This window comes from Mirounga leonina, unplaced genomic scaffold (assembly GCF_011800145.1).
Source record: "Mirounga leonina isolate KUSES-001 unplaced genomic scaffold, KU_Mleo_1.0 Mir_97, whole genome shotgun sequence".
In the NCBI taxonomy this organism is placed as follows: Eukaryota; Metazoa; Chordata; class Mammalia; order Carnivora; family Phocidae; genus Mirounga; species Mirounga leonina.
The window spans coordinates 4,601,191-4,614,651 of NW_023270889.1; the positions used below are offsets into that span (position 1 = coordinate 4,601,191).

The following is a 13,461-nucleotide window of genomic DNA, read 5'->3' on the forward strand; positions in this document are numbered from 1 at the left end:
AAGAAAGAAAGAAAGAAAGAAAGAAAGAAAGAAAGAAAGAAAGAAAGGGAGAGGGGGAGGGAGGGAGAGGGAGGGTGAGAGAGAGAGAAAGGGAGGAAGGAAGGAAGAAAGGGAGAAAACATAACGTGGATACATTTTTCTCTCTCCACCCCAATGTAATGTAAGCAAATTTTTGACCCAGTTTAAGAAAAAAATTTTTTTTTCTTCTCCAGACATGTTTTGCTAATCCTTCTTCTCTAGGGGAAGGGCCAGTCAGTAATTACAGATGATTTCAGTCAGGAACTTAATCCTATTTCTGGTCTGGCATCATCTCCTCCATTTTTCCCTCTTTACTGATCTGTGCTTTTCTCTGCCATGGGGCTGTGTGTGTATTGTTGATGGGCTGCAAGGCATCTCTCTGCTCCGTGTTCACTTGTTCAGTTTCCAGTCTCTACAGTGCAAGGGTTTGTGTTCGTCAAATTAGAAGAAAGTCATCACCACTAATAGATTTTGTTAAAACCTGAAGAACTGAGAAGGAGAGAATGAAAAAGCACTGTGTAAAATAAACTGTGTCGTGAGTACATAATTTTGATTCAGTTCATTAAGAGCATGATACCATTGGGTGTTGCATTTTATGAAACAGATACACAACAGTATTACTGTTATAAAATCAGGCTCCTCATTGACTGTGGAATATCCACCTAGCCTGCCGGTGAGCAGATATGGGATGATTTGTTATTTATAATGTAGAAGATTTTGGGGAACATTACTCACAACCCATCTTTCATTATGAGCAGCCCGTGGCTTATGTTAAGTATGCTGATTCGAAATACCCGAATTAGAATGAGCCGTGTCAGGTTAGATCAATGTATTGCATTTATAGCAACTAGATAATTCAAATTCTTAAGTGACACTTAATTCATTCTGAAAATGTGCCCTGAAAAGCCCAAAGGGGGATCAACGTGCCTAATTAAACATAAGCATAAGCATGTCATGATAGGCATATTGGTTATAGGAAGTAGAAGAGGAGAACAGTACTATGAAGAGAAGACAATCTTGGTGGGTGGAAGATAGGCCAGCATAAAGGCACTGGGGCCAGTTTTTGGAAGCAGTGGAGTGCTGAAGTGGTGAATTTGAGGCTAACTGCAAGGACACCGGACACGTCAGCCACTTACTAGCTCCGACTTTGGGAAGTTCCTCAGTGTCCTCCTCTATAAAATGGTGGTGCTGGTAGCAGCCCACCTCGTAGAACTGACATGGAAATTAAATTGTTTATTGTAACACACTCAGAATAGTGTCTGTGGTTGGCAAATGCTGGGTAGGTGTTTGCTAATATTATTCAGTGACTTCTGTGGACCATTCCTGAATCCAGTTTGGCTTTCCAGATTTGGCAATTGTGCTTGCAGTGAAGTGAAATGAAGAATTTCGAAGCACATCAGCAAGTAAGAGCTCAGGAGTTCTATAGTCCTCCCTCCTCTATCCTTCCAACTGAGATGGTGCATCACTTTGACGTCAAATTACGTTATGACAACATTAAAGCCTCCTGGGCGGAGCTTTTAGTTAACCCACCACCCCCTTCTAACTTTTATAGTCCTCATGATACTAACACACAGAAACTAGTCCTCTGCATTCTTGAGCTTACACCTTCTAGTTGAGGTACCTTGACTTTGGCTTTGCTGACTATGCTTCCCATGTGTGGGCTTCTCTTCTGCCCTGAGGGTCCTATGTCATCAAAGACTGCTGTGCTTTGCACTTGGAGGCAGGCCAACTTAGGGTTAAACTATCACCCAGGCATTTGGGAAATATATTGGCTTATCCATCGCCTGTTTCCAAGGCCCTCTTGCCAAGGCAGGCTTCTAGGGCATGCGACCTGTGAGTTGGACAGGGCTCAAGCCCTCGGAAAGGCCCCACGATTGGTTTCATGCTCTATTAGTACCACCTTGAAATTCTTAATTTTGTGTTTGGATTTTGTTTTGAAAGCAAGTTTGATTGGAAAATGGAACACGCACATGAGCAGAGGAAATGTACACTGTGTCCCTTCCTCCATGCTACCTACCACATTTGCACAGAATGCATATGTTGCCCCATGAACGTGGAATTCAGGTGGACCCATGATGTGTGGGAGTTCAATGAGTCAAAGCAAAAGTGAGTATACGGTTGATGTATTATGCCTAGCACTGTGTAAGTGACAGCCCTGAGAGGTCACACTCCATTTGAACCAGAGCTGACTTCTAGTACAAGAAGAAACACAAATGACCAAGAAACACTATCAGATCTTTCTTACTAGTGTATTACTTCTCTGCATTAGCCATCTACTTATGCTGAAAATAATAATATAAAAGGAAACAAAAATATAGAGCCACCCATATTTCTTCTTTCCACCATTTTTCTGTACTCATCAGTGAACTAAAGGTAGAATGTACTGGTAGAATATTCATGTATCAAGAAGTGAATTAAAAACAGTTGAGTTAGTTTTGTACTGTGTTTCTACTGTTCTTGTAGGAATGAAATACATATGTTAAATATATATGCATGTATGAGTTACGAAATACAGGTTGTATAATTTCAGTGATTCCACTTACCAGCCAAAGATTAGCAATAAAATTCACACGAAAACTTTAAAATTTCATTTCTTTTTTACTTAGAACAACATTAAATAGCAAATAAAATATGTCATAATAAGAAAAAGTTTGCAGAAGAAAGGATATGTTCGCACATCAATGTCTTTAATGGCACTTTACCCCCTGGTTTATGAATAATGGATCCTCTATTTTTATTTTGCCCTAGGCCCCAGAAATTATTTAGCCAACCATGTCTCTTCCTTAACTACTTTCACTATAGAGGTTGACAAAGCTAAAAGCTTGATTTCCCGTCCTCTTTTGCACTGAGCAGTGGCCATGTGACCAAATTCTGGCCAATGAGACATAGTGAAGTAATTGGGAAGCCTTGGAGAAAACTGAAATGCCTAGTGCAAGGAGAAGGCCTTGATTGAGCTGCTCTTTCCCATGCTGCCCTCCTTGAACACGAACATCATATTTGGGGCTGTGCAGCCATCTTGTGACCATTAGGCAATAAACATGAGAATAGGGCACCAAAGGGCTACAAAAGTTGGGGTGAAAAGCTAAAATAGAGTCTTTGTCCTTGAGGGCCTCGTTGAGCTACTCAGCCAATACCAGCAGCCATCAATCTGGACTTTTTATGTGAGAAAAATAACCCGCTACTATTTTTAAACACTGTGAGCCTTTCCATTGATGTAATCCATTCATTACCAGTGGACATGTGGGCTATAACGTGCCAGCCTGTTCCCAGGGTTTTTCATCAAAAAAAGGACAATTCCTCCTGCTTCTAGCTCTGTCATTTCCATCATCAATCTCTAGGCCAGTCTCTCAGGCTAGTGAGGAAGGTGGGGAGGCAAACATCATATCAGCTTTCCATTCCCCTCCCCTCCCTCTCCATTAGCTCCTGTGTTCCAACACTCCTCTTAGTGGCCCCCACACAAAAGGCTCTGTGATGATCAATCAGTGTTGGTAGGCATCTGGTAGAAGTAGCTTCAGACACACCCCAGAACCATCCACAGCTCAGCCTCAGCCCAGTCAGGTCATCATGTACCTTTTATAATGGCAATAATTTCACTTTCTTACAATTAAGGTAAAATAATAGTGATTGAAGTTAACCAAATGAAAAGAGAATGGACAGAAAACTCCATAAGTAACATCAGAAGAAAACTTAGTCATGGAGACTTTCAGAGTCAGGTGTTTTTCCTTCTTTTATAACCACCTCAACTTTGGTCAAGACAGAAACCCAGTTTCTTTGCCACCGAGTAGCCCACACTGTCATCTCCTAGGAGCCTGGCACTCACATGATTTCAACACACAATAGAGGTTTAGTAATTAAGTACATAATTCCAGAAAAGCAAGGGAAAACAAGGGGCTCAGGCCCTCATTAGGTGAGATGACACATGGCTGGCCCTCGGCCATTAGCCTGGCTGTAATTAGGGCATGTTAACAAAGCTGCTGTTACCCAGCCTTGTATGTGTCTAAGTTTGGCATATCAATTTAGAACTGGGTCTTAGTTATTTTTAATAGAAGAAAGTTAGTTAAAACAACATTTTCCAGCAAGAATTAGATGTTTTACTATTTAGCAATTTCCTCCACTGGTAATAGCTTAAATATTTACCAGGGACTTTTAGGGAGCTCCTGTCTTTTACTAGAAGACTTTGTATTGAACTTATTCCGGGAACATGGGTCAGAGTCCTCACTCATCAGTTTATTGCAGGGTCAACCAAACTTCTGAGTTAGCTCCATCCTCTGTTCTTTCCCCTCCCTGCTTTCAGCACAGGAAAGACACAGGATTTGCTGTGTTTGGCTCTCTCTAGACACCATGGTTAACATTTTGGTGGAGGAGTTTGAAATCACGGGCTGAAAGGATATCCCTACTGCAATGCAGTTTTACAATAAAATACCACAGAAATCACTGAAGAGTTGGAGGGATTTTAAAGCATGATGCCATTCTCAGATGAGATGGAACAGTGACAGATCCCACCCCACAGGATTATAGTATCTATAGAATGAAGTTATGTTGTGTAAATGGGAAAGCGCTTCATAGATGCAAGATTATCTTGAGAAAATCAATAACTTCTCCCTTTGTATTGCCTTTATGTGAGGAATTTGGGGGGCATGCTGGCTCTTCAAGTTCAACTTTTAGCTTAGATCTATTTGATGCCCAAAAGAAACCCGCCTGCAGGTATAATAGGGTTACCATAAAAGCTGAACTTCCAACATACGGGTGTGACTAGTATTCTTACTAAATAGACTTATAAAGAAGAGGTCTGCTTCTACTTTGCAGAGACACTTCTGGAAGCACCTCTCCCTGCTTGGCCAACAGTAGTTCCTACTGCACTGAAATGAATGTCCTCCCCTTGTACATATGAGCAAGGGTTAACCTCTGGCAAGATCTTACAGATTAAGCCACATGGAAACAGCATACAGGCTCAGTGGGTCAGACACACTTCAGAGCATCTGGGTAAGCCAGATAATTTGTGCAACATGTTCTTATCAGCAGCCTTCTCCAGCACATCTGTGGCTTACTGGAAGCTGCCTTTGTGTGGAGTCTGTTTTTCTATATTCTGCTCATTGTTGGCAAAAAGGGACCAACTGTTTCAATTAAGGGGAAAGGTAAGGCAGTAATAATGAATGACCTATAATCATAAATACCCGTCAATGACACTCACCTGCTCCCAAGTTTGTCCTAATCCTTAGAAAAGTTTAAGATCAAGACTTTTGTACTGAAGCAAGGCCTGCCTCAGGGTCATCCCCCCAGGAGATCTAGGTCTTTTTGAAAAAAATGAGAGCCTTGAACTTTTATACGAGGGGAGAGTATTTAAGAGTGTCCTCGTGCTAAAGATGTCTGATCCTGGGCCTGCCCACCTCACACAGAAGTTCTCCCGAGTGGCCTGCACCAGCCTGGATCAGTCCACACAGTTGTGCCTTGGTGACGTCAAACATGGTTGAATCAAGAACAAGGAGAGGCAACGGGTAGAAGTTGTGAACCAAGAGTTCATTAATAAATGATTTTTATACTAGATGTCAGTAGAGGTTGTTCTGATACAGGTCTTATCCACCTGCACTCCCATTAAACTCCCAGGAAGGGAATATGTGTAGGTCAGGGAGAGGAAAATAAGGCATTAAAAGATATCAGACAATAGTTTACTCATGGTCTTATTTCACAGATTTCCATTTTCTCTTCATCTTTGTGACAATCCAGAATGTACTAATATTTGCTCACCTTGGACTGATATATTTTATACCTTGACTGTGACACATAATCTCAAAGTGGGGGCCAACTATAAGAATAAACTGATGCTAACACATGAGATTCTGCCATTCCAGTTTATTGAAATGAGTAAATTTATAGCTTTATTTGCATACAGAAAAGTGCACAAGAAAATAAGTATGTACAAAACAGTTGTGTGGCTGATCATCCTTTTCAAAATTTGTCTACTTTCAAAATTTCAACTATCTAGAAATAATTGCCTCCAGTTGAGCACATTCAGGTATTGGGACACATAAAATACTATTTTTAAGTCTGTGTTTATAATGACTGAGTAGGAAGCCAGATGGAAAATCATGCCATACATGATCAGCTATTACCATTAAACATAAAACCACAAGACTTTAGCTTGGACTACGTGGGACTAATCAATAAAGGTTCGTGAGGCCACCATCTTGTTTTGATCCTGAGCAGTCATCCTCCTCTTCTACCTAAAGGTAACCTTGTATGGTTGATTAACACCCACAAGAACCTGAGCACTAAGGGTCAAGAGACAACATTTAAAAACCCAACATAAACATAACAAAATGAAACTCATTTTGGCAAGAACAAATCCTTCAGAACTGTGCTAACAATATGACTGGAAATGAACTGGGAGAGTTTCCAAGGTTATGAGGAGGAAAAAACTGCAGACATTAGATTTTTCAATGGTAACACCAAATACTTGTTCTACAGCTTCTCTCCTCCCACCCCCTCACCATTTATCTTCCAACTAACTATGAGATTGTAGCTTCAAGCAAGTTTTCCAGTTACTTGATAAAGGTCTAGTATGACCCCATATAAGCACCTAATATATTTGGCACAATCACATTGAACTTTCTGATGTGTTGGCTCTTCAGAATACAGTCCTTCATTGCTGAGTTGAGTTCAGTTTTTCTTCAGTTTTTCTTTCATCTTCTTCAACATGAACTGCTCTTCTGGAACTTCAGCTCAAGAGGATGGCCTCCTATTCCACAGAAAGGATAAAGGTTGTGTCCATTTGTGATTCGTTACGGGATTTAGCGATTACGGAGAAGGCAGAGATGTTTCAGATCCATAAATCCTTAGATTTTTTTTTTTTTTGCCCCATAAAACTCTGTTGCTTGTGGAAGGGAAGTAATGTTATATGAACCTGGGAGCAAAACTGACTGAAAAAAAGAATCAGAGGGAAGAGGAGAGGAGAGACAAATAATGTTTTCCCCTCATTTGCACTATCTAGCAAGAGATTGGAAAAAAAAACAACAACAACAATCTTGCCCTTGAGAGAAAATAATCTTCAGAAAGAGAACTTATATTTTTAAAAAGGTCCTTAAGTGTATCAGATTCCCAGTTGTCTAGGGAGAAGTTGGACTTGCTTCAATTTTACTTTAAAAATTCTCTATAAATGTTGATATGAAGCAAGATTTAAGAAGGTGCCTTGTTATACTATAACCTTTAGGTTTTGTGCTATAAAATAGAAGCCCCAACAACTCTGAACAGTAAGGATTTTAAAATTTATTCAAAACAGTGTCATCTGAGGAGTTGTGGTGGCTGCATCTCTCAACCAGAGGGTCCATGGTAGTGTTCTAGAAGGTTCTAGAACACACTAGGCAATGGTTCAAGTAGGGAAACTACTTTATTTACATTTAAGCTAGAGAATTTAGATTCTTAATTTATTTAAAGCCATAAATTCAGTTTAGCTTTAATCTAAACAGAAAAGTGAAAGGCATTTTACAAGTGGAAGAGGCAGCAAGCAATAAGGTAACAGATAGTATGTCAAAGCTGGAATGAGAGCAGAGGTCAGGACGTGTCTGGCTATTAACTTTGTCCTTGACAACTAAGGCCAACCTTTTTGTTCCTCTGGATAGTCAGCATATCAAGTTCCTAGAGAAGTGTAGAGAAAAAAACAAAACAAAACCCATGGTTAGAATTTTGGGGTTAAATATCAGTGTATTAAATATCAAGTCATCATTTAAAACCTCAATAATAGTATCTCCTAGGGCTGATGTGAGAGGCCTAAATAAGATAAGTACAGAACCTGAAATAAAGTGATTAACACGAATGTTCAATGTTAGCTATTTTCTCTCATGATCATGCTCCCCCACCTCCAACCCCAATCTGTAAGTTTAGCAAGTTCACCAAAATAATCCTACCTTCATGACCTAAGAAAGAAAGGGCCTCCAAGGAGACCTCTTGTCAATTCAGTTGAGTGCAAACAATCCTCCAAGACTCTGGATGCAGTTTATTCCTTTCTATTTGTCCATGTTTGCCTCCCTTGGAGACAAGGGCGAGTATGAGTCTCTGTTAAGACTCCTAGCCCTTCAGTATATTACACTGCTCTATCAGCGTTAGAAATCACCAGGCTGCTTGTAACCTGGAGCTTTTCCTCAGCACCAGAGGGGGACTTCTTAGGGCTAGAGTCGGGCCCGAGAACTTGCCTTTTCAATAATCTCAGCCTGTTCTCTGAAGCAGACTTTACAGAAAAGCACTTTAAGAAACACTGTAATTCTAGAAGTCAAGTGAGGGACAACAGTCCAAATTGCAAATAAAGTCACTCTTACTGTTCATGTCAGACTTAAGATATTAATCTATTTAAAATAATTAAATTCTAGGTGGGTCAAGACAGAGTTTAGTAGGAGTCCCACCTGGATGGGGCAAGACTGAAAATAATGGGTTTGGTTCCTTTCATTCTTTTTATTGTTCTCCCCTACCAGCTATGCCCTTCCTCCTCTAAAATGCAGCCAAGGCTTCTGTCTTCCACTAATTTCAATCTTCTGAAATCAGACAAAGTTGCTTCTACTCACTGTTGAAAAAGAAAGGGTCCCGCTGAGCCCTCCCAGGGTCTCAGTCTAAGGCAGTTACACCTAACAACCTACCTAGGATAAAATACACTAGTGAGATCAACCTGCTGCCTCATCTGCCCATGTTTTGCTTTTGAAGGGGATATGGGCAGCTATCAGCACTTTTGGATTTGATACCCTCAGACTATTTTAGACTAACTTTGAGACCACTCACAGAGAAATAAATTGATTTGGGAGGCAGCATCTGTTCAGCTGATCTGTTCTATAGCTTCAAAAGGTCCTCAGTTTTCGAACCTTCTATAGGAAACCAAGTAACTACTAGGATGCTTTGCAGTCAACTTCAGTATGAAGGTAAAAAAACAAAACAAAACAACTAGAAACCTATTGTGTGTTATATAAGTTTTATTGTTATGCAAAAATGTTATTTTGAAATATCAAAACCATAGGCTATGATAGAAATCCATATCCTCATGGGTATATTACTATTTTGTAGCGTGTATAAGACTTCTATTCTTAAATGCTCAGCTGAGTCATTACTGAATTAGTTAAGCATAGATTTCCATGTCTATTACTTCTAAGTTACAGAGATTTAACCTTATACCAATTCTAAAATTAAAATTTCACCCTCACCCCCTGTGTCATGCTTTTCTTACCAAACCTAAGCTTAATAGGATCTTCTACTTACAGAAGTTAGGCAAAAGGATTTCCAAAAGGATCCCTATATACATCAGAAGATGTGGGTTGAGAAGCCATCTATGAAGATAAAACCATCCAGTCAATACGTATAATTACAGTTATGAAGAAAAAAAAAATTCCATAATTAAGACTTCTCAAATTCCTTTAAAAATCACTTAGGTCACAGACAAATCAGATATTATATGGGTCTACAATGATTTGTGTTTGCCTGCTTATAATTTGTGATGCATATTTATTATTTACATCAAAATCAGGGCTCACATGAATAAGGTTTGCCTCTCCAAAATGAAAGGTACTGTTTTTATGAGCTAAACGATCGAAGGCAGGAAATCAGGAAACTAAATCCTTGAAAGATTTTTAAAGGTACTATTATTTTGGCTCAATTTTCTCCCAAAACACTTTTGTGAGCCAGGCAAAGTGAGATACAAAAGACTTTTCCTAGATGATATTCATTTCTCAAGCTCAGGATAGTAGCCCCTGCAAAAATAATCTCTCCCCAGTCTGAGTTGATGTTTTCATTGTGATGGTTCTCAATGATAAATCTTATTTAAACATCCTTTAGCACCAAATGCCACACAGAGCTATACAAACAAGATTCATTCAAGACACGGGTCTTCAGCTAGCTCTATGTGGCATGTACTTTGGAGCAACAGCTTCTAGTCGTTGATACTTACAGAGGCTTGTGATGAACTGAAAGAATCTTTAGAGAAAGGGTTCTCAAATGCGTTGTCTGCAGATTTGGTAACTGGCAGGGAACCTTGTCTGGGAGCTGGCTTTGGTGGTTCTAGAAGGCAAAAAACACCAAGAAGTCAGCAGACAAATTTTTCCCAAATATAGGCAAAAGTCCCACGATCAAGCTTATCTCAGAAATTCAGTTCCATACTTTTGGAATTTACATCATGGAACAAGAATCACCACCAAATACTAGGACTCTCAGTTATTACTACAGGCAAATTCATCAGACGAGGAGGCTGTACATATATACCTGAAGTGGAAGACATTCAGAATTCCCTTACTAAGGCAGTGGAGTGTGGTTGAGGCTCTGTTACATAGCCTTCCACATGCCACAACCCACTGAATGTCAATAGCTCTTGGCAGCCCTTTTAGCAATTGTCACAAGAGGGCAGCATTGGGCCAGCCCTTAGAAACAGCTAAGGTAAATCGTTTGCTCCATAAGGTAACCAGTCAAGTTGTCTCCATAACCACCGCTTACCAAAGAGAGCAAGAGTTAGGCCATTGGTGGGTGGGAGAGGGTTCTTCTAAGGACTCTGTGGGCCCATACGACAGGGGAAATACTCGTCGGTATGGTAGACAGAGAAGTGGGTAGCTTACCATTGATCTTTTTCAACAGTTGATTAGCATCAAAGTCATCATGGTCTGCATTCTCCTGAGGAATGCCAACTTTGCTGTTGAAATAACTGGAGAAGGCACTTGAAGTCCCAGAGGAAGTCTGTTCTCCCTTCCTTGCAGGCACAGCAGGTGGTTGCCGCAGTTGGAAGTCCTTAAACATTTCTTTCACTTCTTTGACTTCTTTATCCCCAAGTGGGTCCAAGGCAGTGAAGGCATCACTGGAGATGTCCTTCAGAGGGCCAGTTCTGGGAGGTGGTTGAGGAGGAGCGACCAGAAGAGAGGAGAGCATAGAAGGGGACTGGGTAGACACAGAAGCTGGAAAAATAGTGCTCTGGAAAGGGTTCCCTAAAGGGCTTGTTGAGGACCAAGTATTGGGTGCCACAGATGCTGATGGGCCCCAAACAACAGGGGCTGGAGGGGAAGTTGAGACTACAAAGGATGAAGGCTGGTTCCAACCTGGAACAGCTGGGCTTGTGGTAAAAACTACTGGCTGACCGAATCCTGAAGGCTGACTACTCATCATGGCTCCTGGGACCACTGAAGTGGACTGATTGAAGACTAAAGATGCTGGGTTCCATGGTCCTGCCTGAGCGGGGCTAACTGGTATACCACCTGAAGGAAGCAGGAGAAAGGACTTATCAGGACACAAGCTTGAAGAGGATTCTTGAGTTTCGAAAAGCACAACTCTCAGTGGTGGGGAAGGGGGAGGGGGAGGGTATTTACCAAGCATGGACGTGGCACACACCTTCCTTAAGCCTTAAGGCTGATATGGAAAAAAGGCCCAGAGAGATTAAATCACTCTAAAGATTAACTAGCTAATACAGAATAGCTGGCATTCAAATGTTGGTTGCATTTTGAAAGCCTTTCTTTCTACCACAGATTTTTAAACTTTTCTCATTAGAAGGCTAATACACTCCATAAGGACCTAGTCATGAAAAAAATGAGTGCTTACCACACTGATACATTTCAAACAGCTAGGACAGAGCCTGTTGATCGCATGAATGCATTTGTTGAGTGAATGCATTTACATAAACAAACCATACTGATTACGAAGAAGTTAATTAAGATAATCCATTGGGTACTCTGATTCACTGATTTGATCTTTTCAGTTGGCAGCTGGCTCCTGTCTGGTGTCTTATGGAAACCAGCTATTACGCATGTATATGAGGCCTCAGCATGCTTGCATCCCGAAGAAACCATTTCAGTTTCCTCGCTTTTAAATGCTGCCAAGGTTGACACAGCTATATAAGAGGATGATAAAATTTGGTTGATGCCAAGATAGTTTCAGACTTTTATACATGTGAATGGAGGAAAGCCTGGTTATCCTGGGAGAGCTTGTTTCAAATAAAAGTGCTTCCTGCCATGTGTCACTCACCAAACCTTGCCATGAGTCAGAGCACAATATTTAAAAGAGGAAGGGAGGGAGAGAAGACAGCATGAAGCAAACCCCGCCCCCCAAAACAAACAAACGGAACGAACAAAAACAACAAAACCTTCCGAGGTAGCTAACTGCCTGTGTCTGGGCATCTGATCTCCGTAGAGGAATGGCTCCATCACCTGTATCTTTGTCATGTTGATTAAGAATTGATGAAATTACTAAAATACATGTCTCTCCAGTGTTTTTCCCCCTCTTCTTGAGAAGCTCATTCCCTACATCTTGTTCTCATACATAGGACATTTTCTCTCCTGCCTCTTCCCAAATATATTAATGACCCCGTCAAACTGCCCCCACAAACAAAAAAACCTAAATTCAGCCTCATATGTATTCATGAATGATGTTCTGCTCTCAAAATCTGCTTGCCTTGAGCTTTAGAATAAAAGCATTCTTTAGCTATGAAAGTTTTCTAGCTGAACTAAGAAAAGGCCTCCAAACTTCTAACTTGCGTTAGGAATGTTTTTGTTTCCAGTGTGAGAAATATTTTGAAAGTGATGTTCAGGGGCTGATGTAGCAAGATATTCTATCTTAAATTTTCTTAGTCTTGGAGATTGATGTTACTTGACTCAACTGTATCATCATGAAGGCTAACCATCTAGCCATGAAGATGCATGGTGTGCCAGAGACAGTGGTAGGTTTCAGAAAAGGTCATCTTACTAAATTAACATGCTTGTTTTGGAGGTTAGGGAACTGGGTACAAGAATATTAATTATTAAAATTGGGAAGTTCACAGTCTGTGACAATAGAGACTAAAACTCAGGCATACCAGCTCCAAATCCAGTGCCCTATTCTCCTGTTCTGCCTCCTTGGCATCAAGGGATAGGACTATTTTTTTTAATGGAAATTAATTCACATACTTATTTTGTAGTTACAGAAATTAGACTTGATTTACACTAAAGAGCATACATACTCTTTTCACAACTAATGGGTTTGAGTGAAGTGATTGCAGCACTTTAAAACAAATTTATTTAAATTTTGTTAACCAAAGCCAAAGTCACTCACTGATAATTTATGCCAACTGGATGTGCAAATTGGGTAGAATCTTTTTTTTTTTTTAATTTTTTTATTCTTATGTTAATCCCCTACATTACATCATTAGTTTTAGATGTAGTGTTCCATGATTCGTTGTTTGTGCATAACACCCAGTGCTCCATGCAGAATGTGCCCTCCTCAATACCCACCACCAGGCTAACCCATCCTCCCACCCCCCTCCCCTCTAGAACCCTCAGTTTGTTTTTCAGAGTGCAAATTGGGTAGAATCTTATCATTTTTCATGTTGGATGACTTGCCTTCCCTTAGGAAAATGTATGGCTTTAGTCATAGATGGTATTAGAGGGAGTGGTGGTAGTTAAAGAAAAAATATTCTATCTGCCAGGAATTAAAGGCTTTCTCAGTATATGCTTATGCCAGCCT

General features: G+C 40.4%; 1 protein-coding gene across 9 annotated transcripts in view; it reads right to left on the bottom strand.

The window, feature by feature from the left end:
- Positions 1-5,853: 5,853 nt before the first annotated feature.
- The window catches only part of LOC118006539 (disabled homolog 2), a 49,362-nt gene continuing 41,754 nt past the window's right edge, over positions 5,854-13,461 (bottom strand). For 8 of the 9 annotated variants that reach the window (XM_034999241.1, XM_034999237.1, XM_034999233.1 and 5 more), the window contains 4 exons: positions 10,596-11,225; positions 9,938-10,047; positions 9,253-9,320; positions 5,854-7,650 (listed from right to left, as the gene is read on the bottom strand). In XM_034999241.1, coding sequence (XP_034855132.1) covers positions 9,258-9,320; positions 9,938-10,047; positions 10,596-11,225 — 803 coding nt within the window. In that variant the 3' untranslated portion in view covers positions 5,854-7,650; positions 9,253-9,257. The remainder of the gene's footprint in view (positions 7,651-9,252; positions 9,321-9,937; positions 10,048-10,595; positions 11,226-13,461) is intronic. The other variant, XM_034999234.1, reaches the window with a different exon arrangement.